Raw genomic sequence first — 27,309 nt, 5'->3', positions numbered from 1 at the left:
CCGGCGCCAGCTTCCAGAGCGGGTAGGAGGTGCCACGAGCCGCCCCGCCTGTGCTTAGCTTTGTTGGGCTACGTCACTTCCGCCGCGGTCCCGCCCCCAGCGTGGCCGTAACCCAGGGCAACGGCCCGGCAGGCAGCAACCTGAGTTGCCCTCGCCCACGGGCCCGGACTAGCTGTCGCGAGGCCTTCCATCCGCTCGGCCCCACAGGTGGGTGTGAGCGGCCATTTCTCCATCCCTGGGGCAAGGCCCCGGACCATTCCAAAGGCGACAGAGCGAGAGGCCCTGCCTCGTTCGAAAGGAAGCGACCCTCTGACGCGGGGAAGCGAAAGGCAGAGGCACTAAGGGCTGGGGCTGCCCCAGAGCGGACGGGGCCTGGGGAGGGGGCGGGATCTGGGGCGGTGGGCGGGGACTGAGGAGGAGCCGTTGGGGGCGGACCCTTAAGGGCGGATCCCTTTAAGGGCGGGTAGACGGAGGACAGGGAGGAGTTCGAAAGGACAATCGAGAATGCTTTTCTGAATGGGATAGCTTGAAAGAAGGGCTGGTGTCTTTGTGGCACGGTAGGAACTGGCGGAGGAAGGGGAAGAGCTGGATGAGGCAAAAAAGGCTCATGGAATAAGGGGAGGAGCCTGATAGGGAAAGGGTGGGGCCTGCAGGAAGGGGCGGAGCTAGATGAAGAGGTGGAGCCGAGCGTGATGCGCCTGGGTTTTAGGGGTGGCAGGTGGAGCGCGTGAGTTTGCTGACTTGTGCTTTGCTGTGGGCTGTAAGCTGTGTAAGAGCAGAGAAGACGGGTGCTGCTTTAATTTTTTATTCTCAGTGCTAAGTACTTAGTGAATTCATTAATGGGAGTTGAAAAAGGGGAAGTGTTTGAGACTGGGATTGGAATAGATGTGGTCTGATCCGGAGGGATGGTGTAGAAACTGCGCTCCTTGGCATCATTCTGTTAAATACTTGGGGTTCCTGTGACCTGTAGGCATATAATAAGCAGAAGGCATATATAATTTTTTTTTTTTTTTTTTTTGAGACGGAGTCTGGCTCTGTGGCCCAGGCTGGAGTGCAGTGGCCGGATCTCAGCTCACTGCAAGCTCCGCCTCCCGGGTTCACGCCATTCTCCTGCCTCAGCCTCCCAAGTAGCTGGGACTACAGGCGCCCGCCACCTCGCCTGGCTAGTTTTTTTGTATTTTTTAGGTGAGACGGGGTTTCACCATGTTAGACAGGATGGTCTCGATCTCCTGACCTCGTGATCCGCCCGTCTCGGCCTCCCAAAGTGCTGGGATTACAGGCTTGAACCACCGCGCCCGGCCTGCAGAAGGCATATATAATTAACAAGGAGGATAAAATTTATGCTCTTGAAAATATAAACAAATTGTGCAAATTGGGTGGCGCAGGTGCTTAACTTTGAGACAAAGTTTCGGTTTCTTCCAGTGTGTTTCTAAATGCGACTCCCACCTCATTTTCCTGTAGAAACTATGTTGTTCATGATCAGGATGCCCAGGTCAGTCTTCAGGACCTATTTAACTGGTTCATACAAGTGAAGATTGGTTTTGTATTAAGAAACTTAACTTCCACCATGGCTAACAGTATTTCTAATGATTATTCCTTCATTCAACATAGGTCGTGAAAGACCTGACCCACAGGAATGTTCATTCAAACTCCAAATGAGGCTGCCAGAAACTCATCTTTCTCTGGTTGGAATTTAAGATTCCTTTAAATCTATAGCTTCTAGGAAGATGAGGGTGTATGGCACAGTGCAGAGCCAATAAGAAGCTGGGGCAAGCTGATAAGGAGTTTTGAAAGATTTCCATCTATCTGCTTTTGATATAAACAGTTTTGTTTGACTTAATACCCTGGGCCTTGGTTTCTTCTGGTCCATCAACATTTCCCCGCCCTTAGTGAATTAGGAATCTGTCAACCAGGTATAGGAATCTACAGTAAGATATTTGTAATCTGATTGTATAGACAGACTGGCAAACATGTGGCACTCTTTATTTTCTGGTAGACATAATTAATCAACCCCAGAAATTTTTCCTGCTGTAGTCAGATCGTAAGATCCTTCTCAATACAATGCTCTAGGTAGCCACTACTCATTTGGAGGTGACAATTCAGAATTTTTTTTTTTTTTTTGAGACAGTCTCACCCTGTTAGCCAAGCTGGAGTGTAGTGGTGTGATCTCGGCTCACTGCAACCTCCGCCTCTCACGTTCAAGCGATTCTTCTGCCTCTGCCTCCAGAATAGCTGGGACTACAGGGATGAGCCACCATTCCTGGCTAATTTTTGTATTTTCAGTAGAGATGGGGTTTCATCATATTAGCCAGGCTGGTCTTGAACTCCTGACATCAAGTGATCCACTGGCCTCGGCCTCCCAAAGTACTGGTGTGAGCCACCGCACTCCGCCAGAATGTATTCTTTATCCCTGATCTAGACAATAGGTGTTTCAAAAAGAGAGAGAGAGAGAGATCAACTTCTATAACTCTTGGTAAGTTCCTCTTAAAAAAAAAAAAAAAAAAACAAACTATCTAAATGGATGGATCTAGAATCCTGTAGAAAAGATTTAGAAACATAGGCCATATCATTGCATAGGGAGTAAGGTGAAGGTGAATTTGCAGCACTTGAATAATTAGCAAATGTCCAAGTGAAAGGGATATCCAGAGGGGAGTATCCTTTACCTGTCCTTCTCAACATCTTTATTCGTGATGTAGATGGAGATACAGAAGGTATCCTCGTCAAATTAATGGCGTCATCAAGCAAGAAGGAATGGTCAAACTGTTGGAAGTCAGAGTTAGGTTGTGAACTATCTGAGCAGGTTTAATGATGGTCCAAAAACAAAAGGGGAAATTTTACAAGGATCTGATGCATTTGGAGTCTACATCTAACTAACACAAAAAGAATAAAGAAAAAGACAAAGAGAAAAGAAAATCAACAGCATGGTTACGGAGTAAAGAAGACAGGACTTTTTAGCCATTCATGTGGAAAAAAAAAAAAAAATCTAGACGTTGTAGTTCACCTCGAGCTCAGTGTTAATTAAGATTGGGTTATAGGGTTGGGTGTGGTGGCTCATGCCTGTAATCCCAGCACTTTGGGAGGCTGAGGCGGGCAGATCACCTGAGGTCAGGAGTTTGAGACCAGCCTGGTCAGCATGGCAAAACCCTGTCTCTACTAAGAACACAAAAATTAGCTGGGCATGGTAGCGGGCACCTGTAATCGCAGCTACTTGGGAGGCTGAGGCAGGAGAATTGCTTGAACCCAGTAGGTTGCAGTGAGCAGAGATCGTGTCACCCCACTCCAGCCTGGGTGACAGAGCCAAGACTGTCTCAAAAAAAAAAAAAAAAAGGCCAGGCGCAATGGCTTATGCCCATAATCCCAACGCTTTGGGAGGCTGAGGCGGGCGGATCACAAGGTCAAGAGATCGAGACCATCCTGGCCAACATGATGAAGCCCTGTCTCTACTAAAAATACAAAAATTAGCTGGGTGTGATGGCGCGCATCTGTAGTCCCAGCTACTCAGGAGGCTGAGGCAGGAGAACTGCATGAACCCAAGAGGCGGAGGTTGCAGGGAGCCGAGATCATACCACTGCATTCCAGCCTGGTGACAGAGCGAGACTCTGTCAAAAAAAAAAAAAAAAAAGGAAATAAAAAAGATTGGGTTATACTTTTTAAAAAATATAATAACTTTGTTTAATTAATAGATGTAGATTTCAGATCAAAAGGAGTCAGATTTCAAAGCAGACATTTCTAGTCAGACCACTTTTGAGGTATTGCTTTCAGTTCCAGGCACCACATTTTAAGAGACAGGTAATTTTGCATTCTTAAGATAATGAGGAACTTAAGATTTGTATCTGACAAAATAATAGCTGTCTTCAGATGTTTTCAGATTTGTATTTGAGAAGAATACCCAGAACTGAGGAACAAAATGTGCAGATTTGCAGATGACTTAATTTGAGATCATTCAAATCTTTAGAGCTTCCAATGGAAAGAAAAAAATTCTTGTCAAGTTATGAGCACTCAGTCATTGAAAGTACTTAAGCAGAAGTATTTAAGCTGAATTATTATTGTATTAGTTTTCTATTGTTGTTGTGTTATCTGTTTACGATCTCCTAAGTCATCCAGTCTGGACTCTTATTGGATGAACCCACTTCCAAGATCATTCAGACTGTTGGCTGAATTCAGTTTCTTGAAGTTGTGCAACTGAGATCCACGTTTAATTCCTCATTATAAACCAGGGTCTTCTCTCAGCTCCTAAATGCCATCCACATTCCTTGGGATGTGACCCCCCAACTTCATCAAAGCCAGAAACAATGCATTGAATTCCTCTTGTGCTTTGTATCTCTGACTTCTGCTGCTGCTAGCTAAGACAAGTTTGTTTTAGAAGACTATGTTACTTGATTAGGCTTACCCGGATTATCCAAAATAATCTCCTGTCTTCACGTCAACTGGTTAATAACCATAATTACATCTGCAAAGTCCCTTTTACCATGTAATATAAAATATTTGTGGATGTTATATTTCATCCTGTTCACCCAGGGATTAGGGTGGGAAATCTTGAGGGGAGAGAATTTGTAGAATTCTGCCTACCACATTATCTTTCAGGAACATTCTAGAAGAGCTTATTGCAACAGGTATTTTTACCCATTTTTCTCTCCATGATCATAAATTAACCTTATATACTATTCTGCCTCTAATCAGAGTTGTATCTTTGAATTAAGCATATTTTTAGTCCTCCAAAGACATGGAACTTGTATTCCTGAGACTTTCAATCTCTAATAGTCACCTTTTAGCCTGAATTTATGGTACATACCAATCTGGCTTTACACAGCGTAATAACTACAGATATCTGTTCCCTTCTATAGTGGTAAAATACTTTATGTTTTATATTTTCCTATTGTGAAACAGCAACTATATTTTCCTTTTTTACCTGAAACTAGTCCTTTTCTGCTAGCATCATGTGACTTCCTACATGGTAGCTATAATTTAGAGGACTAAATAATCTATTTAGCTAGTTCCCTTTAGTATGTAACTCTTCAGTTATTTTTTAAAGTATGTTATAATTGGCTGGGCACTTTGGGAGGCTGAGGCAGACGGATCACTTGACGTCAGGAGTTTGAGATCGACCTGGCCAACATGCCAAAACCCCGTTTCTACAAAAATATACAAAAATTAGCCAGGCATGGTGGCACACGCCTGTAATCCCAGCTACTCAGGAGACTGAGGCATGAGAATTGCTTGAACCTGGGAGTCAGAGGTTGCAGTGAGCCGAGATCACGCCATTGCACTCCAGCCTGGGCAAGAGAGTGAGACTCTGTCTCAAAAACATAAAAATAAAAAAATAAGAAGTAGGATGGGCACGGTGGCTCATTCCTGTAATCCCAGCACTTTTGGAGGCCGAGACGGGTAGATCACCTGAGGTCAGGAGTTCGAAACCAGCCTGACCAACATGAAGAAACCCCATCTCTACTAAAAATACAAAATTAGCCTGCCATGATGGCACATGTGTGTAATCCCAGCTGCTTGGGAGGGTGAGGCAGGAGAATCACTTGAACCCAGAGGCAGAGGTTGCAGTGAGCCAAGATTGCACACTTGCACTCCAGCCTGGGCAACAAGAGTAAAACTCCATCTCAATAAAAATAAAATAGTAAATAAAAAGTATGTTATAGCTAGTTGCTTTTCTTTTTTCTTTTTTCTTTTTTTTGCATCAGATATAATCATGACATGAACAACCCCTCACAGTCAGAGTCCCACCTGGCCTTGTAATCTCAGCACTGACACAATCTCAGTAACTTTACTTACCTGTATAGGACAGACTGTGGTATAGCAACAAGCAGTTCCTCAAATCTCATGGCTGGAGTCATTAAGCTTTTTCTCATCCATGCACAGTCTGATGAGGGTTTATGGGGGCATTTCTCAAAGCTGTGACTCAAAATCTAGGCTTCTTCCATTCTGTGGTGCTGCTAACTCAACATGTGACCCCCAAGGTCATCGTGGGAAGATAAGAGAGAACTGAAGGAGGATGTTACCTATTCACTGCCTCATCCAGGAAGTGACACACATCAGTTCCACTCACAGTCTGTTGACCAGGCTAGTCACAAGGCTCTGTGAAGTCACCAAAATCTGGCTTCTTACTCCTCCTGGAGATGTAGAAGGAAGTATTAGCCCTGCTTCTCCTTAAAGTTAGGCAATGTCCGTGATTTACTCCAGGCTAATGACATATGAACTGAAGTCAAATGAGTGACTTCCAGGAAGAAACATCTAAGAGCTATGTTTGCCATCACACTCGGCATCACAGTGGGCTGTGGTTTCCGATGGCACAGCCTCCGTCAGTTCACATTCAGGAGTGAGGACAATGTGGAACAGAGTCCCAGACATCATACAATGAATCTACAGCATGAGTTAGAAAGAAGCCTATGTTTTTTTAACCACTGGAAAAGAAATAGGGCTGCTTGTTGTTGCAGTCCATCCTTGCCTGTCTTGACTAATGCTAGGAAGTCAGGACTGATGGATAGTACTCCTCCTAACTCAAAGTGTACCCACTGCAGCCTTCTTCAAAAAGAGCCTAGCAGCTTGAGTCCTATCTGGGGCAAAAAAGACATAAATCAAAAACAAGCAAACACAAAATCAGAGTTCTGTTTTTTTTAAATAAATTCATTTCTAATCTTATTTTCATTAAAATAATAAAGTAGCCACATTATTACCTTCTTTATCAAAACAATATGAAGGGCCAGGCATGGTGGCTTATGTTTATAATCCCAGCACTTTGGGAGGCCGAGGCGGGTGATCACCTGCAGTCAGGAGTTCATGACCAGCCTGGCCAACATGGTGAAACTCCATCTCTACTAAAAATACGAAAAATTAGCCAGGCGTGGTGGCAGGCACCTGTAGTCCCAGCTACTCAGGAGGCTGAGGCAGGAGAATGGCGTGAACCCGGGAGGTGGAGCTTGCAGTGAGCCAAGATTGCACCACTGCACTCCAGCCTGAGCGACAGAGCGAGACTCTGTCTCAAAAAAAAAAAAAAAAAAAAAATTAGCCGGGCATGGTGGCATGTGCCTGAAATCCCAGCTGCTTGGGAGGCTGAGGCATGAGAATCACTTGAACCCAGGAGGCAGAGGTTGCAGTGAGGCAGAATCATGCCATTGCACTCCAGCCTGGGTGACAGAGCGAGACTTGGTCAAAAAAAAAAAAAGTGTATATATATATATGTGTGTGTGTGTGTATATATATGTGTGTGTGTGTGTGTGTGTGTGTGTGTGTGTATGTATATATATATATGCAAAGAAAGGCTAGGCTCACATCTGTAATCCCAGCACTTTGGGAAGCCAAAATGAGAGGATCACTTGAGGCCAGGAGTTTGAGACCAGCCTGGTCAATATAGTGAGACCCCATCTCAAAAAATATATATATAAAGAAATACAAAGGCCCTTTCTGTACTGTGTGGCATGGTCATTTCTTCTGCTATCCCTTCACTTCTTTTCAGCTACCAGGCCTTTGGAAATTCCTTTATGTTCTTGGTCGGGTGGTCTCTTTCCACACAGATTTTTCTTTGGGCAGTGTTACTTATTTGTAAATAGGAGATATGTTCATTGTTCTCAGTTTACATTGATTTCTCCCCGTCTTTTCCAACTTTAACTTTTATACAACACATGACAGAAAACATGTCCTTTTGCTGTATTCAACTGGTATGCCTCTACTGTTGACTGTGGTAGCTTAATGGTTGTCTTTATACATTTCAGGAGTAAGTACTCTGAATTATAGATTGGTTAAGGTGTTAAAGCTACATTAACTTTGTCAGATGTATAACAAAGGAGCATTTGATAGTCTGTGTACTTCTCAGTTCATTAACAAATTACATGATCTCAACATAGTGTCACAGATCCAAATAGTAATGTCTGTTCTTTTCTGCATTTACACCTGTTCCTTTGGCCGTTCAATAAATTCAATGAGAAGGCCTTGTGTACTGTGACTTAAGAATAATTGGACAAATATTTCTGGAGTTCCTCTGAATCCCTTTTATAAATCCTATTATCTGATGTATCTTTTTTGTACATCTGTGTTTTTTTTTTCAATAAGTCCTTGTTCGAGGTCTTTAACTTAAAATTACACAAACCATGTTATCCGTTCATTGATACATTTCTTTGGGAGGCTGAGGTGGGTGGATCACCTGGGGTCAGGAGTTCAAGACCAGCCTGGCCAACATGGTGAAACTCTGTTTCTACTAAAAATAGATCTACTAAAAGTAATTAGCCCTGCATGGTGACACATGCCTGTAATCCCAGCTACTCGGGAGGCTGAGACAGGAGAATCGCTTGAACCCAGGAGGCAGAGGTTGCAGTAATCTGAGATTACACCAGTGCACTCCAACCTGGGCAACAAAGCAAGTGTCTCAAAACAAAACAAAACAAACAAACAAACAAACAAAAAACCACATTTACTTCAGTTTGCTTAAGGTTAAAATTCATTGTACCCTGGCTTCTATCATTATTCCACATTTCATTTCTTGAAGCTCTCCGATAACATCATGGCTTTAAAAGTTTTATTATGGGACATTTCATGCTTACATAAAAATATAATAGTACGATTAATCTCCATGTCCTCATACCCATCTACAACAAACAGAACTTAAGGGCACTTTGGTTTCATTATTCCCTCCCTAACCTCAACCTCACATTATTTTGAAGCAAATCATATTATTGGTAAAAGAAAATAAACTACTTTACAGTTCTTTGGCTGATCATTTCCTTTTAGTGTCTGTCTTTAAATGCTGCTAGAAAAGATATTTTCTGGATTATGGTAAATTTCCATAGGCTATATTTTTTAGGCTCTCATTTATTTCATTTCCAAATATATTAAGTTCTTTCATCAATTTTTCTTTGGGTTTATTCTTGTTTATCCAAACAGGCACTTCGGGGGCTTGGATCTGAGTCAACTATTTCTTTTGTACATGTTGGTTCTAATCACTTTAATAGCCTGTGTAATAGAGTTTAATACCTTCTGGCCTACATCTTTGAGCTTTCCTGCTTTGTACTCTAAATCCAATTTTAGAGTTGTATCAGCAAATGCGTCTCCATGGCAACATGTTCATTGTGATCTTTGTGTTTTCTTGATGTGGTGGAAAACGTTAGTATGGACTTTGATGTATGCTTTATCCTGGTGATTCTCAAACTGAATCAGGTTGTAAAGTTCAGTGAAAGCCAAGAAATGGGATGGCATGAGCTCTTGATTTACGTCAAATCTGTAAGTCAGGCATAATTTTACTACCAGAAAATATTATATGAATATAGATGTCTGCATTCCAACATAAAAGTAAAACTGCATACAAATTGCAAGGAATCACACATCCACTCTTTTCTTTGATCTTCTATTGATTCTTGTACGTTTCTGTGTGTCATCTGCTAACATGAGCTGGAAGACAAGAATGGGTAATAAAACTTGACAGTTACAAAAAAAATAGCCAGGCGTGATGGCAGGCGCCTGTAGTCTTAGCTACCTGGGAGGCTGAGGCAGGAGAATTGCTTGAACCCGGGAGGGGGAGGTTGCAGTGAGTTGAGATCACACCACTGCACTCCAGCCTGGGCAACCGGAGGGAGACAGACAACAACTTGGTAGTAAGTTTCGAGAAGGGAAACTTAAAATACAGCTTTTCTATCCACTAACTGAATTTCTTTTTAATTAGGAAAAGACCACCAGCATTCTCTTTTAGTAGCGGAGCATCTTGATTCTGCCCGAAGTACACCAGGGTTCTGAAGGTGCATCTGGTGATCTGGTATGCAGTAATCTGACCTTTTGACTAATAATACTGTGTTAATTGACTCAGGGATGATTCTTAGCTTTGAGTCACAAGGAATCCATACAGTTCCTCATGAACCGTCATAACATAAGTAAAGTGCTTATAAAAATGTAGTGTTGGCCAGGCACGGTGACTCACGGTGACCTGTAATTCCAGCTACTCGGGAGGCTGAGGCAGGAGAATTGCTTGAACCTGAGAGGCGGAGGTACAACTTCCAACCTAAAATTATACAAAATTTACTCCTGTACATTTTATCAGTGAGCTAAAATCACACCACTGCACTCCAGCATGGGAAACAGAGTGAGACTCTGTCTCAAAGAAAAAAAACAAAACAAAACAAAAAACCAAAAAAACTACTGTAAGCCTATGTGAAAAAGTCAAAATGGTAATTAAACAGATTTGTTATAAGAAGTACTGATCTCTTCCTAAACAGAAAAAGAAAAAAACTAGTTTTCTGGCATGGGTCATGTTTGGCTGAGAGAAAGCAAGGAGTGGGTGTCCCCTGTGGCTTCTCTCTCAGCACAAGCAAGGAACTTCTTGAGAAGACAATGGGTGCTTATCAGCACTCAAACCAGAGCGTTGGTGGTCACTGCTCACGTATTCCAGTTAATTTCTGCAGCCTGTGGGGTCCACAGGAGGAGCCCCTATCTGTAGGAAGGTATTATGCTTTTGCCCTTTTTTTTTTTCTTTTTGAGATAGATTCTTACTTTGTCGCCCAGGCTGGAGTGCAGTGGCGCAATCTCGGCTCACTGCAACCTCTGCTTCCCAAGTTCAAGCATTTCTCCTGCCGCAGCCTCCTGAGTAGCCAGGGCTACAGGTGTGCACCACCACACCTGGCTAACTTTTTTGTATTTTTAGTAGAGACAGGGTTTCACATGTTGGTCAGGCTGGTCTCAAACACCTAACCTCAAATGATCTGCCCAGCTCAGCCTCCCAAAGTGCTGGGATTACAGGTATGAGCCACTGCGCCCAGCCACTTTTGCCCTTTTTATAGATGGGCAAACAGACCCAGAAAAGTAAGTCATTGCTCCAGAGACACAGCCAATAAATAGGCCTGGAACTGTTCAGCTCTTTGGCTCTGATCAGGTTTACAACTTTGCAGACCCTTTGTCTAGATTCTAAATGCCAAGTGCATTTTCCAGAAAAATATCCATTAATGGTAGATAGGGTTATCACCATCATTATCACCATCACCTACTATTTTACTTTGCTAGGGGCATCATGACAATGTACTACAGACTGAGTGGCTTAAGCAACAGAAATGTATTACCTCATAGGTCTGGATTCGCAAAGTCCAAAATCAAAGCGTTGGCGGGGTTTGTTCCTTCTGAGGGCTGTGAGAGGAGGCTCTGTTCCAGGCTGCTGTCTTTGGCTTATAGATGGCCATCTTCTCCCTACGTCTCTTCATATCTTCTTCTTTTTGAGACAGAGTCTTGCTCTGTTGCCCAGGCTGGAGTGCAATAGCACGATCTCGGCTCACTGCAACCTCCGCCTCCCAGATTCAAGTGATTCTCCTGCCTCAGCCCCCTGAGTAGCTGGGATTACAGGTTCGCACCACCACACCCAGCTAATTTTGTATTTTTAGTAGAGATGGGGTTTCGCCATGCTGGCCAGGCTGTCCTCAAACTCCTGACCTCAGGTGATCCACCAGCCTCAGCCTTCCAAAGTGCTGAGAATACAAGTGTGAGCCATTGCTCCTGGCTACCTTATCTTTCATAGTGCCAGTGGTTGGCAGTGGATGGTTTTGTAATATTTGTTCTCAGTCTCTTCCTGAACCAACCTACCTACCTTCCTTCTTTCCTTCCTTCTTTCCTTCCTTCCTTCTTTGTTTCCTTTCTTTCTTTCCTTCTTTCCTTCCTCCCTCCCTCCCTCCCTCCCTTTTTTGTTTTTTTTTACGGAATCTCACTCTCTTAACCCAGGCTGGAGTGCGGTGGCCCGATCTCAACTCCCTGCAATCTCTGCCTCCTGGGTTCAAGTGATTCTCCTGCCTCAGCCTCCCTAGTAGCTGGGATTACAGGCGCCCGCCATATTTTTAGTAGAAATGGGGTTTCACCATGTTGGCCAGACTGGTCACAAACTCCTGACCTCAAGTGATCTGCCTGCTTTGGCTTCCCAAAGTAATTCCTGGAATTACAGGCATGAGCCACCGCGGCTGGCCATATTCCTGAATGTGTCTTGAAGATATTTCACCTGAGTATTGAATTGCTTTTTTTAAAAAAAAATTAATATTAAAAACGAAGTTCCATTCATGTTTTCAAACAGCAAGAAGATGTTAAAAACTTTAAGCAACCATCGCAGTAATGGATCTCTGTCAGAGAAATGAGACTGACTTAGAAAATGGTGAAAATAATGAAATTCAAAGCACAGAAGAAACAGAACCAACCTGTACTTGTCCAGATGGAAGAAGTGAAAAGAATCATGTTTATTGTCTTCTCGATATCAGTGACATTACGCTTGAACAAGATGAAAAAGCCGAAAAGTTTATTATTGGAACGGGATGGGAAGAGGCAGTGAGTATCTTTCTGAGTCACAGCTTTTCTATCTCTTGCACATCAGTGTTTTGGTGCAAGCCTCTTTTTTCCAAAAACAGTTAATATTACCAAAAAATGTAGAATCAATGACATGTAGAAACCCTGGAATCGAGGTAAAATATTACTGATGATAATAGCAGCACCTACTGTGTGTATTTATGACCACTTAGTATGTGGACAGGACAGTACTAAGTGCTTTGGATACATTAATTCATCTAACCTCTCAATAGCCATATGAGGCAAATATTATTCCCAGCCTCGCTTTGTGGATAAGTATACTGAGTCACCTGGAAGACAAAGTAACATGCTCGAGATCACCCGGCCAGTAAGTGGCCAAGGCAGGGCTTGAATCTAGTTCTCCTGAACTCTAGAACCCTGACTTCTTAACGGCTATGCTGAACTCCCTGAGAGAACTGAGGTTCTATCCTAATGGTTCCTACTCAGAACTCTGCAGGCTTTTATTTTTCCCCCCGCGATGAGATAGAGTTTCACTGTCGTCCAGGCTGGAGTGCAGTGGTGCGATCTTGGCTCACTGCAAGCTCCGCCTCCTGAGTTCAAGTGATTCTCCTGCCTCAGCCCACTGAGTAGCTGGGATTTTAGGTGCCCACCATGCCCAGCTAATTTTTGTATTTTTAGTAGAGACGGGATTTCACCATATCGGCCAGGCTAGTGTTGAACTCTTGACCGTAGGTGATCTGCCCACCTGAGCCTCCCAAAGTGCAGGGATTACAGACCTGAGCCACTGTACCTGGTCTGCAGGCTTGCTTTTAAACAATTCTTAGAATCAATAATAGAATCCTATGTTTAAAACTATAAGAAAACTAAAAAAAAAAAAAAAAAAAAAAGGGCATAAAACTATAAGAAAACTTGGTCTAATCCAGTGATTAAACATAGGATTACTAGATAACACCTCATTTATCAGTATAAGTATGTCCAAAATGTGATCCTGTGTTTTTATTTGGCAACCCTATTTTTTTTTTTGAGACGGAGTCTTGCTCTGTCACCCAGGCTGGAGTACAGTGGCCGGATCTCAGCTCACTGCAAGCTCCGCCTCCCGGGTTCACGCCATTCTCCTGCCTCAGCCTCCCGAGTAGCTGGGACTATAGGTGCCCGCCACCTCGCCCGGCTAGTTTTTTGTATTTTTTAGTAGAGACAGGGTTTCGCCGTGTTAGCCAGGATGGTCTTGATCTCCTGACCTTGTGATCCGCCCGTCTCAGCCTCCCAAAGTGCTGGGATTATAGGCTTGAGCCACCGCGCCCGGCCGCAACCCTATTTTAAGCGTGATCTCTGTGGCAAGATCAGCCAGAGGACTCTGGGCGTGGATGGGGAGTAGGTGTCCCTGGGTATGCAGGGCTCCTCTGCGTTCCAGGACTTGCCTCTGCTCCCGGTCTCCCTCCAGCCTCTCCAAGCAACAGTGTTCCCCAGGTATGGGAAGCAGAGACTGGCGGTGCTTGAAATCCTTGTTGGTGGGCCAAGTATGAGCGGTTTTCGTTTTATTTTAATAGCTTCGAATTTAAATGTGCATTTGAAAAGAAATATAGTCAGCACCTCAAAGTGGCCATTTACAAACACTATTGCTTAGTGTTTTCGTATTAACAAATGCCATTGCTAGTATTTAGGAGTAACAAATCCTATTACAAATACTGTTATTACTTTGTAGGGGTGAAAGTAGATATTACACTTTTTTTTCATGCTTTGAAACTTTGAAGAATTTGTTTTTAAGTGAATGAATTTTAAGAAAGTTATTGGTGGGGGAAGGGGTAGTAAAAAAATAAATAAAAATAAGAATATTGTTTCACGTAAGACTGCCAAAATAGGAATGTGGCCAAAATTGGAGCAGGGACAGTTTGGGCCCTTCGGCTGGGGGAGTAACATGATGCTTTATTTGCAGGTCCAAGGGTGGGGAAGGACTTCTCCAGCTGCCTGCATCTGGCCGAGGAAGTTACCAAAAAAGGCGAGAGTAGGGGAAGGTGCCTGCAGTGACTGCTTGGTGTGTCTTAACCTGGCCCACAGGAGCCTCGAGACCAAGCCTCCTACGGAGGGGGGCCCAGAGAAGGATCAGAGCAGCCCCTCCCAGACTCAGGCAGCCCCCCAGGGCCCCAGCACCGCTTCCAGGGCGATTAGCAACATCTGCTTTCCCACCTACTTTCGAACAGAGAAAAAAAGTCTGCAAATCAAGGAGTTTATTTGGTGCACCGAAGACTGGGCCATCCCGGACAGTAGTAGGGGCAAGGCCCTTCGGAACCCCAGTGGAGGGGCCCACAGAGGGCTGTCCATCCCAGGCCCCCTGACTTCCAGGGCCCTCCTAGTTCTGCCACCCCTGAAGGCTTCACTTTCAAATGCCTTGGATGTTCTGGGTAAGAAGAGTAAGAACTCTTTCTTGCAGTCAGAAGAGAAGGTGCTGAGTGTGGAAAAGGATGGGTGTCTGGCTTGTGCATATGGCTTGAAAACAGCAGATGGGAAAGGTGAAAAGAGACCCAGTGAGCTGGCCAAACACACTGTGGTCAACGACACGCCATCCTCCCCTTCCCCAGCGGCCCGGACATCCCTGCTGGCCGATCCGGAGCAGTGCTGCCTGCACTGGTCCCTCCTGTCTGAGAAAAACCTGGCGTGCCCTTCAGACTCCAGTAACGTTCGCTATCTTGCTGCCTTGCAGCTTCTGCAGAAACGGGGAGTGCAAAACTACAAATCCAAATTCCAAGCCAAGGATCCAAGACCTCCTGTCATCACCCAAAAGGCCAAGCAGGAAAACAGGCCCCAGATGCTGGAGACCAAAGTGTTCACAAGACCTCTCTTGCCATCCCTCACAGTGAGCAGAGTTGTCATTCCGGTCTCTACCCACAGGATCCTCTGAGCGGTCACGGGAGAACCCTGGGAATAAGCGCTGCGTGAGATGCAGCCATCCTTTCTCTTTCTTCTCTCTCACTTCTCACCCACCCCCGATTCTTTCTTTCTCTCCTCTCCGTCAGTCTGTTTTTCCTCTTCTTTTCCTCCTTTTTTTTTTTTTTTGTAGTACAACCGAAGAAAACTGAACCTCTGTGAATGGGTTGGGATTTATTCTCTAAAACACCATATTCATGTGTTACCTGCTTCTGCTACTTAGCCATTCACAAAATGCCAATTGATCATGCCAGCCCTGGCCTCTGCCTGCCTCATGTCCACACCCAGCAGAAGCCACACAGAAGGTGGGGAATCCAAAGGGCCTCCTTCCCTCCATGCTGGCCCCAGGCCAGCCCAGAGCTGTCTGGCAGGTGCCCTTTCGGCCCCACCCCCGTGCCTCAAACTAAGTATACTGGACTGGTTTAGACCAAACTGCCTCCTGATCTTTTGAACGAAGCAGGTAGCTATCTGCTGCCTCATTTGCTCTTGCAACAAAGATCTAAAGAATTGCTTTAATAGAAAACTCCAGGCCGGGTGCGGTGGCTCACGCCTGTAATCCCAGCACTTTGAGAGGCCAAGGCGGGTGGATCACCTTAGGTTGGGAGTTCGAGACCAGTCTAACCAACGTGGAGAAACCCCGTCTCTACTAAAATAATACACAATTAGCCGGGCGTGGTGGCGCATGCCTGTAATCCCAGCTACTCAGGAGGCTGAAGCAGGAGAATCGCTTGAACCCGGGAGGCAGAGGTTGCGGTGAGTCGAGATTATGTCATTGTACTCCAGCCTGGGCAATAAGAGCGAAACTCCGCCTCAAAAAAAGGAAAAGGAAACTCCAGCTTGTGTCCAGGATGTCCGAGGCATCAGAGACCCTGTGTGTCCAGGGTGTCACGCCCTCAGATTGTTTCCATGCATATACACTGTCTGTCGTTTCCTGCATGTTCAGATTGCTATATCCTCAGATTGCACCCTCATATTAATCTCTGTGTCTGGAAGTTTTAGCCACAGTGCTACAAAATCTAGCCTGGGAAGCAGGTTAAGAATAATTACTTTTTGGGGCCGGGAGGGGTGGCTCATGCCTGTAATCCCAGCCCTTTGGGAGGCCGAGGTGGGCGGATCACGAGGTCAGGAGATTGAGACCATCCTGGCTAACATGGTGAAACCCCATCTCTACTAAAAATACAAAAAATTAGACGGGCGTGGTGGCGGGCGCCTGTAGTCCCAGTTACTCGGGAGGCTGAGGCAGGAGAATGGTGTGAAGCCGGGAGGTGGAGCTTGCAGTGAGCCGAAATCGCACCACTGCACTCCAGCCTGGGCAACAGAGCGAGACTCCGTCTCAGGAAAAAAAAAACATTACTTTTTGGGAAAAAAATAAAAAGATCACTGTGATTATCACCTCAGATGCTTCCTCTGGCCTTTGCATCTAATATTTGGAAACCCTCAACCCCAGACACTTTTGGAAAGGGGCTGTTACTTTCTCCCTCTGTCCTTCCTCTACCCTCATTTTACCCCAACTCATATTCCCACAATTGTATCTAAATTAAATAACATTTGTAAATGAGTTATATTTTAAATGCCAACTGATGTTGCTATGTAGACAACATGTCCTGATGAACCGTTCTGTGATATGAGTAATCATTAAGCTGCTTTGTAATGACATAGTTTGAATTTGCTTAAGGTAGGTTGGACTTGAGCTCTGGATTTCCCGTCTCCTAAACGATGGAGTAGACAGAATATATGACTGTATTTGTAAATATCTGCCTCCATAGTGGTCTTTGTAATGTCTTGTCTGTTTGCCTAGGGTTTTTTTTGTTTGTTTGTTTGTTTCGTTTTTTTGAGACAGAGTCTCGCTCTGTCACCCAGGCTGGGGTGCAGTGGAATGATCTTGGCTCACTGTAACCTCTGCCTCCTGGATTCAAGTGATTCTCATGCCCCTGCCTCTCAAGTAGCTGGTATTACAGATGCCCACCACCACACCCAGCTCATTTTTGTATTATTAGTAGAGACCGGGTTTCCGGAGGTTGCAGTGAGCCGAAATCATGCCATTGTACTCCAGCCTGGGCAACAGAACAAGACTCTGTCTAAAAAAAATAAATAAATAAAATAAGAATCCAAGGCCTCTTCCCAGACATTCTCTTTTAATCCTGCATGTATGCATGGGAATCAGGGATCATTTTCCTCCTCTAACCCAAGGAGAAATTGTTCAACAGAGGGTTGGTTTTGTTCAGGACAGCATTAAGGTTTGTAGCCTGGGTTTCTGAAGGCTCAAACTATATTTCACAGGTTGGGGACATTTGAAATACTAGGTGGCAAATATCATGTGATATTTGCAGGAAGGAGGGCTCAAGAATGTCATTTCTTCCTGTAAGATGGGAACAATTTTCAGACACAGGATGTGGTGCAGATGACCAGGTAATGTATGTTGAACTCCAACAGAGATCTGTGTTTTTCCTGAATGTACTGAGCGGATCAAATATAACAAGCTGGATAATTTCCCTCTAATGAATGACTGACTATTCAAAATTGTATGGAAGTCCTTTGGCCTGCGAGCTGGCATTTGGATATTTGATGATGGGTCTTTACTCTTGAATGGGTTCTCAGAACTTACCTTTGCAACTTGTCAACTAAGGTGCTCCTTGCTTGGGTCCAGTCCATCTTAATTCCCTTGCCTTTTTCCTCATCCGGTTTTGCCTGTATTTCCACTGTACCAGTCTAAACACCATTACTGTGCAGATTAAGGCTTGACTCTTGTACTAAATTTGTGCATACGGAGGTGTTCCGGGAAAAAAACTTTTCAAGTTCAATCTCCTAGAACGAAAAGCATCTGTATATTTTCTTGGACACAGTCTCAGGATAAATCCAGTATTCACTGCAATAAGTAAGAATAAGAACCATCTTCCTTTTTCCTAGGAGCTGAGAACCATTAGGATGTATATTTTTTAATACCCCAACTTTGTCACTGAGCATTTCTGCCTTTGCCTATAAAATGAGGGAGTGATGTCTGAAATTTTTAATAGTTCTGTCATTTTAATGCATTTAACTTGTTATTATAGAGACTCAACATTTGTTAACAGTTGTTTCTGTTTTAGGTTTTGATCAGTCTTGCTCTGGATCCTGGATTTTCTAATGTGAAAATTAAAAAAAAAAAATACTAAATGAATTTCAGTTTATACATTTCAAAAGATGATGATAGTAAAAACCCTAAAGAAATTTTAGTTTTTTTAAACCTAAGACTATGGGGACTTACCTTCTCTACCAACACATACTTTTTTCGTTTGTTTGTTTTTTTTGAGACAGGGTCTTGCTCTGTGGCCCAGGCTGGCACGATCTCAACTCACTGCCTGCCTCCCAGGTTCAAGCAATTCTCCTACCTCAGCCTCCCAAGTAGCTGGGATTACAGGTGTGCACCACCACGCCCGGCTAATTTTCGTATTTTTAGTAGAGATAGGGTTTCACCATGTAGGCCAGGCTGGTCTGGAACTCCTGACCTCAAATGATCCACCCACCTTGGCCTCCCAAAGTGCTGGGATTACAAGAGTGAGCCACCGCTCCCAGCCCCAATACATTCTAAACAATATACATAACTTCTTAGAGGACTGAATGGGAGGACTGAATGGCCCAGGTGCGTGCTGTATTTACAGCAATGCTGAAAGCCACCCCATCACCTGGCCTATCTTTAGGACAGGACTTTTCAACCTTGGCCTTATTTGGGGCTGAATCATTGTGGTGGGGCCTGTATGTGCACTGCGGGATGTGTAGCAGCATCCCTGGCCTTGACATATTAGATGCCAATACCACCCCGTCATGACAACCAAAAACGTATCCAGACTTTCCCACATGTCCCTTCAGGGCAAAATACCCTAGCTGAGAACCACTGCTTTAGGGAATTAGGAATCTGGAGCCCACCACCTTTGCTGCAGCTTCTCTGACAGCTTTACTTACAGATCAAGCAGGTGCCTTGGTACAAGTGTGAAGGGAGCTGGGAGAACGCCCAGCTTGCCGCATCCCAGAAGGCACATGTGCTTTCCATTTTGTGCTGGTCCTCTAGGGTCTCCTGGTGGCACGTGCCTAGGTCCCTTCTAGAAAGAAGCTAAGAAGCAACCATAAGTCTGCTTTTTTTTTTTTTTGAGACTGAGTCTCCCTCTGTCACCCAGGCTGGAGTGCTGTGGCGCAATCTCAACTCACTGCAACCTCCCCTTCCTGGGGTCAAGTGATATCAAGTGATTCTCCTGCCTCAGCCTCCTGAGTAGCTGAGATTACAGGTGCCCGCCACCATGCCCAACTAATTTTTGTATTTTTAGTAGAGACGGGGTTTCACCAGGTTGGCCAGGCTGGTCTTGAACTCCTGACCTTTAGCGATCCACCTGCCTCGGCCTCCCAAAGTGCTGGGATTACAGGTGTGAGCCACCGCACCCTGCCAAGTCTGCTTTTCTCTGAGAAGAGTCAGAGTAACAGGAGGGTCCATTCAGCCAGGACCCTGAGTGACAGGAAGAGTTGTGGGCGTTCTCTTTTCCTGTCTTCAGGAGAATGTGCATTATCGGTTTGGCAAGGTTCTCAGGATAAGTTGAAGATGTTAAGTTAATGTATTTACATTTAATGCCAATATTCAGAGTTCTCTAATGTTTAACAATTCACTTTTCCACACTCACTGCTTGGGCTGAACGGGTGTAAATATGAAGAGGCAGCCAATACTATGTGGGATACAACTTAGCAAGCACTGGCAATCTGTGCTTCATATGTATATATCAAAGTGGCTGTTCTCTCCTGTTTAGCTTAAACTACAAATTTTCCTCCCCTGTGTTTCTTTTAAAATGAAACAGTTGGCCGGGCATGATGGCTCATGCCTATAGTCCCAGCACTTTGGGAGGCTGAGGTGGGTGGATCACTTGAGGTCAGGAGTTCAAGACCAGCCTGGCCAGCGTGGCAAAACCCTGTCTCTACTAAAAATACAAAAATTAGCCGGGCGTGGTGGCACATGCCTGTAATCCCAGCTACTTGTGGGGATGAGGCAGGAAAGTTGCTTGAACCCGTGCAGGCAGAGGTTGCAGTGAGCTGAGATCCCAACACTGCACTTGGCGACAGAGCGAGAGTCCGTCTCGAAATAAAAAAAAAAAAAAAAAAAAAAAAAAAAAAAAAAAAAGAAACAGTTTCTGTACGTATTTTATGAGACAGGGTCTCACTCTGTTACCTAGGCTGGAGTGCAGTGGTACCATCACAGCTCACTGCAGCCTTAGCCTCCAGGGTTCAAGCGATCCTCCTCCCATAGCCTCCTTAGCTGGGACTACAGGCACACACCACCAGGCCCAGCTAATTTTTTTTTTTTTTTTGAAGAGACGGGTTTTGCCATGTTGCCCAGGTTGCTCTCAAACTCCTGGACTCAAGTGATCCACCTGCCTTGGCCTCCCAAAGCGCTGGGATGACAGGCATGAGCCCCCATGCCCAACCAGTTTCACCACTTACTAAAACTTGAGGAGAGCTAGCTTGAAAACATAATATAGTTTCTTATTTTCAGCACCACACAAGGGTTCTGATGATTCACTAAGCCTCTGGGTTTTTTTTTCCTTTTTATCTGCCCGAGAATAACCATGATCACTAAACCTCTAAACGTGAAAGAACTGTTAGTGATTTCATTTGTTCCAATCTGCATGTCCTCTGAAGGTAAAAAGAAATCCGATATTGAATTTGGGATAAATACTACTGGCCTTACTACTGTTCATGACTCTATTTTAATTTCTTTGGCTGTTCAGCAAAATCCTCATGACTGACTTCCCTAAATTTCAGGAAAGTAGGATGTCTGAGAAATACTTGGTATTTTGGTAGTTAGAGAACTTTAACTCTGAAGAGTTCTTACTAGTTAAGCACATATCTTGTAACAGAATAGTGATTTAAATGCTTTAAAAATATACCACATCTTGGCTGTGAGTTTCTTTAAAAATAAATGGCATTGGCCGGGCACAATGGCTCATGCCTGTAATCCCAACACATTGGGAGCCCAAGGCGGGTGGATCACTTGAGGTCAGGAGTTCAAGACCAGCCTGGCCAACATGGCAAAACCCTGTCTGTACTAAAAATAGAAAAATTAGCTGGGCATGGTGGTGCGTACCTGTAATCCCAGCTACTCGAGTGACTGAGGCACAAGAATGGCTTGAACCCAGGAGGTGGAATTTGCTGTGAGCTGAGATCATGCCACTGTACTTCAGCCTAGGTGGCAGAGCGAGACTCTGTCTCAAAAAATAAAAAAATAAAATATATCACATGTGGCCAGGTGCGGTGGCTCACACCTGTAATCCCAGCACTTTGGGACGCCAAGGTGGGTGGATTGCTTGAGGTCAGGAGTTTGAGTCCAGCCTGGCCAACATGTATATAGATATATATATCTCATGTTACCAAAAAAGAAGGTGCAAAAAATTGATACCAGCTTGCAGTTCTTTAATAGTATTGACTCTAAAATATAACAAAACTAAAATTTCCATGAGCTGAAATAAGACAATAGAGAGTAAAAAATTCCTAAAGCATAGTTTGCCGAAGTGATGACTTCCCAAAATTAAAATCTTAATTTTGGTGGGCTCACTTTTTAAAAAGAAAAGTTTTTTTATTTTTTTTATTTTTGTTGTTTGCTTGTTGGTTTTTAGAGACTAGTTTCATCTACCAAGGAAAAAGTTATTGAGGGGAGTCTTAATGGTTGATTATTGTTTTGTCATAATTCAGATTCATTGACTTCTGCCACATTTTTATTGCAGCATGGGCTCTACATTTTCTGAAGTCACTAAATTTCTCGTTACAGCACAGGAAAAAGAAGATAAAGTAGGAGAGGGGTCAGTTTCACATTCAGTCCTAAGCAGCAACATGGTTGAGATGTAATCATAAAAGCAAATGTTTCACCCAGGACATGGAAAAGCGGTGGATCACCAGAAAGCAAAGAGTCAGACGCCGCAAGCAGAAGCAGTAAGAAGACGCCACGCTTGGAGCAAGGTCTTATTTAAACCTGCCATAGTCATCAGCTCGCTCTGTTAGGTCTCCCCAGCCCGCCCCTCAAAAAAAGGTTATATGCAGAGGTAATATAATATATGTACTTTTGAGAATAACAAAGTCACCGTGGAGATAATTTCAAAACTATTTTTTTTTCATTTTCAGATATATTGGACTATTTCACTGATGCTAAAAAGAGTATCACTTGTTTAAATTTTTTGTGGTTTCTTTTTTGCAGCCTAATGTTCTGTAATAGTAACTTGCTTCCAAGTAAAGTATCAAAAGCTAATGGAGGGGCCATGGCTGTGGTCACTCATGGATCAAACTTCACTATTTTGGAATGCGTGGAGTTGGAACAAAGTTTTTATTTTGTTATTTATTAGTAAAGCAATAAATAACATTATCTTACTAATATTCATTAGTTTTTGTTTTGTTATTTATTAGTAAGGCAATAAAACATTTAGAGTTTTTTCTGGAGTTTGTTGAAGAAACTGAATATTGATAGTGTTCCAGCTCAAGTATGGCATAGACAGTGCGGCTTTTACTTATTTGCATAGTTGGGGCCTTGCTCCTTTCAAGCAAGCTGATTTTTAAGCGCAGTGCCCCTGTAAACGTCAAGAACACGGACAACCTGAGAGCCATCTCTGTTTGTTTTTTTAGCCTGCTTCTCTGAATATGTAAACTAAAATATCAATGTATCTACTAATAAATACTGTTCCAACAACGGAGAGAATCCTTTGGATTTAAACATTGAAAACAATGTAGTTATCTTCTTGGCCTTAAGAACATTTTACTGGCTAACACTTTGCTGAAGAAACTAGATTAAAATTCATGGCTAGGCGCGATGGCTCACACCTGTAATCACAGCACTTTGGGAGGCCAATGTGGGTGGATCACCTAAGGCCAGGAGTTCAAGACCAGCCTGGCCAACATGGTAAAACCCTGTCTCTACTAAAAATACAAAAAATTAGCTGGCATAGTGGCACATGCCTGTAGTCCCAGCTACTCGGGAGGCTGAGGCAGGAGAATTGCTTGAACCCAGAGGTGGAGGTTGCAGTGAGCTGAGATTGTGCCACTGCACTCCAGCCCGGGCAACAGAGCGAGACTCCATCTCAAAAATAAATGAATACATACATGCATACATACATACATAAAATTCATGTCATTTAACAAATCAGAGCCATTTAGAAGTTGAGAGTATGAAGGCATATATGTTGTCCCCTCCTAGTTGTCGAATCTAATTAATGCAACTTAAACACACTTCAGAGGACAACACACATGGATATACTGTGAGAGACAAGGAAAATAAAACTGCATAGTACTTCAAAGCCTGCCTCCCTAAACCCCCCAAAGTGATACTGTTATACTGGGGGTCCTTGATTCCAGAGCTCCCAAGATGGTGGCCGGTAGCTTCCAAAATGGTGGTGGGCCGTTTCCAACATGGTGGCAAACCTCCAGTTCTCTGACCTGGGGTTCTCCGCCTCATGGATTCCAAGGAATGGAACCCTGGGCCATGCGGTGAGTGTTATAGCTCTATTAGAAGCTGTGGGTCACGGAAGAGAACCGTGGAACCCAGTGACTAGTGTTCAGCTCGATTGGGATGAACCTGGGCACTTAGCTGTGTGGGAACAATAGCAAGCCTTTAGCCTGATCGGGAGTGTGTTTCATGCGTTATTGAGGAAACATGTGTATTCTGCTGTGTTTTGGGGGAATATTCTGTCAATGTCTGTTAAGTCCATTTGGTCTATTTTGCAGTTTAATGTTGCTGATTTTCTGGATGATTGGTCCATTGCCAAAAGTGGAGTGCTGAAATCCCCTATTATTGTTGTATTGCAGTCTATTTCTCCCTACAGATCTAATAATATTTGCTTTATGTATTTGGGTGTTCTGGTGTTGGTTGCATATATATTTAAAATTGTTATATTAATTGTTATATAATGACTTCCTTTTTGCAGTTTTGACTTAAAGTCTGTGTTATCTAAGTATAGCTACTCGTGTTCTCCTTTGGTTTCCATTTGCATGGGATAACTTTTTCCATCCCTCCACATTAGTTTTTGTGTGACCTTGCATGTTAAGTGAGTCTCCTGCAGGCACCATGTAGTTGGATGGTGTTGCAGGTTTTATTTTCTAAATCCATTCAGCCACTTTATATCTTTAACTGGAAAATTTAATCTATTTACATTCAAGGTTATTATTATTATTATTAGAGGAGGAGTCTCGCTCTGTTGCCAGGCTGGAGTGCAGTGGTGCAATCCCAGCTCACTGCAACCTCCACCTTCCGGGCTCTAGCGAGTCTCCTGCCTCAGCCTCTTGAGTAGCTGGGATCACAGGCACGTGCTACCATGCCCAGCTAATTTTTGTATGTTTAGTAGAGACAGGGTTTCACCATGTTGGCCAGGATGGTCTCGATCTCTTGACCTTGTGATCCATGCCCCCTTCGCCTCCCAAAGTGCTGGGATTACAGGTGTGAGCCACCACACCTAGCCCAAGGTTATTATTGATAGGCAAAGACTTACTCCTGCTATTTTAAAAATTATTTTCTGATTTATATATCCTTTGTTCTTTTCTTCCTCTTTTGTTGTTTTGGTGGTTTTCTGCAGTGCTAAACTTTGATTCCTTTCTCTTTCTCATTTGTGTATTTGAGGTAATTTTTCTTTCTGTGGTTACTAAGGTACTCACATGAAAAATCTTATACATATAATAGACTTTTTATTTATTTATTTATTTATTTATTTATTTATTTTTTCTTGAGACGGAGTCTCACTCTGTCACCCAGGCTGGAGTGCAGTGGCCGGATCTCTGCTCACTGCAAGCTCCGCCTCCCAGGTTTACGCCATTCTCCTGGCTCAGCCTCCCGAGTAGCTGGGACTACAGGCGCTCGCCACCTTGCCCAGCTAGTTTTTTGTACTTTTTAGTAGAGACGGGGTTTCACCGTGTTAGCCAGGATGGTCTCGATCTCCTGACCTCGTGATCCGCCCGTCTCGGCCTCCCAAAGTGCTGGGATTACAGGCTTGAGCCACCGCGCCCGGCCTAATAGACTTTTTAAAGCTGATTAACAACTTTGGTCCCGTACAGATACTCACACAAAAAATTTTTGCCTTAATTTACATCTTTTTATATTGTGTTTTCCTTAACAGTGTATTATAGCTGTAGTTATTCACACTAGAGATCTGAAAGACATATGCCACCATTAGAGTAATGGTATATTCTGAATTTGATTATGAATTTACCTCTACCAGTGAGTTTTATACTGTCATATGTTTTCTTATGACACACAAAATGATGAAAGTAATTATCATCCTTTTGCTTTTGGTTGAAGTACTTCCATACCATTTCTTGTAAGGCCAGTCTAGTGGTGATGAATTCCTTCAGCTTTCGCATGTCTGAAATATACTTTATTTCCCTTTCATTTCTAAATGACAGGGTATAGCATTCTTGGGTGACAGTTTTTTGTTTTTTGTTTTTTTTTTTTCTTTCAGAACATTGACTATATCATCCCATTCTTTCCTGGGCTTCAAAGTTTCTGCTGAGAAATCTGTTGATAGTGTAATGGAGATTCCCTTATATATGATTTGATGCTTTTCTCTTACTGCTTTTAAAACTCGGTGTCTTTGAATTTTTACAGTTTGATTACAATGTGCCTCTGAGAGGACTTCTTTGGGTTGAATCTATTTGGGATTCTTTGAGTCCAATGGATCTGGATGTCCATATATCTCTTCTAGGACTTGGGAAGTTTTCAGCTATTATTTCATTAAATAAGCTTTCTGTGCCTTTCTCTATCTCCCTCTGAAAATCTCATAGTGTATCTGTTAATGATGTCCCCATAAGTCCTGTCAACTTTCTTCACTCTTTTTCATTCTCTCTTTATTTCCTTTGAATGCATTATTTCAAAAGTGCTGTCTTCAAGTTAACAAATTCTTTTTATTTTTTGACTGGGTGTGGTGGCTCACACCTGTAATCCCAGCACTTTGGGAGGCTGAGGCAGGCAGATCACCAGAGGTCAGGAGTTCAGGAACAGACTAGCCAACATGATGAAACCTCCTCTCTACTAAAAATACAAAAGTTAGCCAGGTGTGGTGGTAAACACCTGTAATCCAAGATATTAAGGAGGCTGAGGCATGAGAACTGCTTCAACCCAGGAGGTGGAAGTTGCACTGCACTGAGATGGCACCACTGCACTGCAGCCTTGGTGACAGAGGGAGACTCCGTCTCAAAAAAAAAAAGAAAGAAATTCCTTTTTTTTTCCTGCTTGATCTAGGCTGCTCTTGAAGCTCTCAATTGTATTTTTTATTTCATTCGTTAAATTCTTCAAAGATTTCTGTTTAGTTCTTTTTTAAATATATCTATCTCTCTTGAATTTCTCACTCAGATCAAGAATTATTTTGCTTATCTGTATTCTCTTTATGCCTTGTTGAGCTTCCTCAAGATCATTATTTTGAATTCCTTTTCAAGAAATTCATACATTTCTCTCTGACTTTGGGGTTAGTTATTGGAGAATTATTGTGTTTCTATGTTGGTGTCATATTTGTTTGCTTTTTCATGCTTCTTGTGTTCCTATGTTGATTCCTTTGCAGCTGATGGATCAGCTGCCTTTTCCAGTTCTATAGAGTGGCTTTCATAGGGAAAGGCTTTAACATGCAGATGGGGCCTAAGTATCAGTTGAGTAAGGCACATTGGCTTTGGTTCTGCATGGGTACAGTAGTAGTGTGGTCTTCATGCACATTCTTCAGCTGTAATCAATGTCAGCAATGTCTGCAAGTGCCTCAATGGCCTAGGCTGCAGGAGACTGTGTGGCTGGCATACCCGGTTGAGTATGGCTCCTTTGTGGATGGAGTATCAGGCTTTTTGCATGCTGAGGGATGCTGGGCTGGTCCACTGGCTTGAGCTTGGCTTCCTCGCTGAGCAAGACTTCCTGTTCCTTTGGAGGCAGGGCACTGCATGGGCTTGGGTGCTAGGGTCATGGCTGTTCTGCTAGGCCTAGGTTCTGAGTAGTTGAGTTCAGGACTGTGCTGCCTCTAGGATGGGTAAGATGGAGCACCTCTTGGGCAGCTTGTTCCCAAGGAGTAGGGAGCTGTAGCACCTCAGCTGGGGGATGCTGCACTACTGTGTGTGAGATGGTACAGTGACAGCAGAGCCTCAGGGATGGAGAGATGCAGTGGT

General features: G+C 43.6%; 1 protein-coding gene across 3 annotated transcripts; it reads left to right on the top strand.

The window, feature by feature from the left end:
• The first annotated feature begins 75 nt into the window (after nt 1-75).
• Nucleotides 76-22,563, top strand: C20H16orf46 (chromosome 20 C16orf46 homolog). 3 transcript variants are annotated; one of them, XM_025370501.1, is made up of 4 exons: nt 76-207; nt 12,035-12,282; nt 14,195-15,112; nt 21,965-22,563. In XM_025370501.1, exons 2-4 carry the CDS (start codon nt 12,073-12,075, stop codon nt 21,986-21,988), a joined length of 1,152 nt encoding a protein of 383 aa, XP_025226286.1. In that variant the 5' UTR covers nt 76-207; nt 12,035-12,072; the 3' UTR covers nt 21,989-22,563. The 3 variants fall into 3 exon arrangements, with proteins under 3 accessions (XP_025226286.1, XP_025226284.1, XP_025226285.1); XM_025370499.1 differs by lacking the exon at nt 21,965-22,563 and adding an exon at nt 9,659-9,748 and having other exon boundaries at nt 14,195-15,340; XM_025370500.1 differs by lacking the exon at nt 21,965-22,563 and having other exon boundaries at nt 132-207; nt 14,195-15,334.
• Nucleotides 22,564-27,309: the final 4,746 nt, after the last annotated feature.

The sequence above is a fragment of the Theropithecus gelada genome, chromosome 20 (assembly GCF_003255815.1).
Source record: "Theropithecus gelada isolate Dixy chromosome 20, Tgel_1.0, whole genome shotgun sequence".
Classification (NCBI taxonomy): Eukaryota; Metazoa; Chordata; class Mammalia; order Primates; family Cercopithecidae; genus Theropithecus; species Theropithecus gelada.
This window is presented reverse-complemented; position numbering and strand designations above follow the sequence as displayed.

Bases quoted from the DNA above. Each gene is read 5' to 3' on its own strand.
- C20H16orf46 (XM_025370499.1), top strand. From the start codon at position 12,073: ATGGATCTCTGTCAGAGAAATGAGACTGACTTAGAAAATGGTGAAAAT. The intron at 12,283-14,194 runs GTGAGTATCTTT...CTTTATTTGCAG, and splicing joins GAACGGGATGGGAAGAGGCA to GTCCAAGGGTGGGGAAGGAC.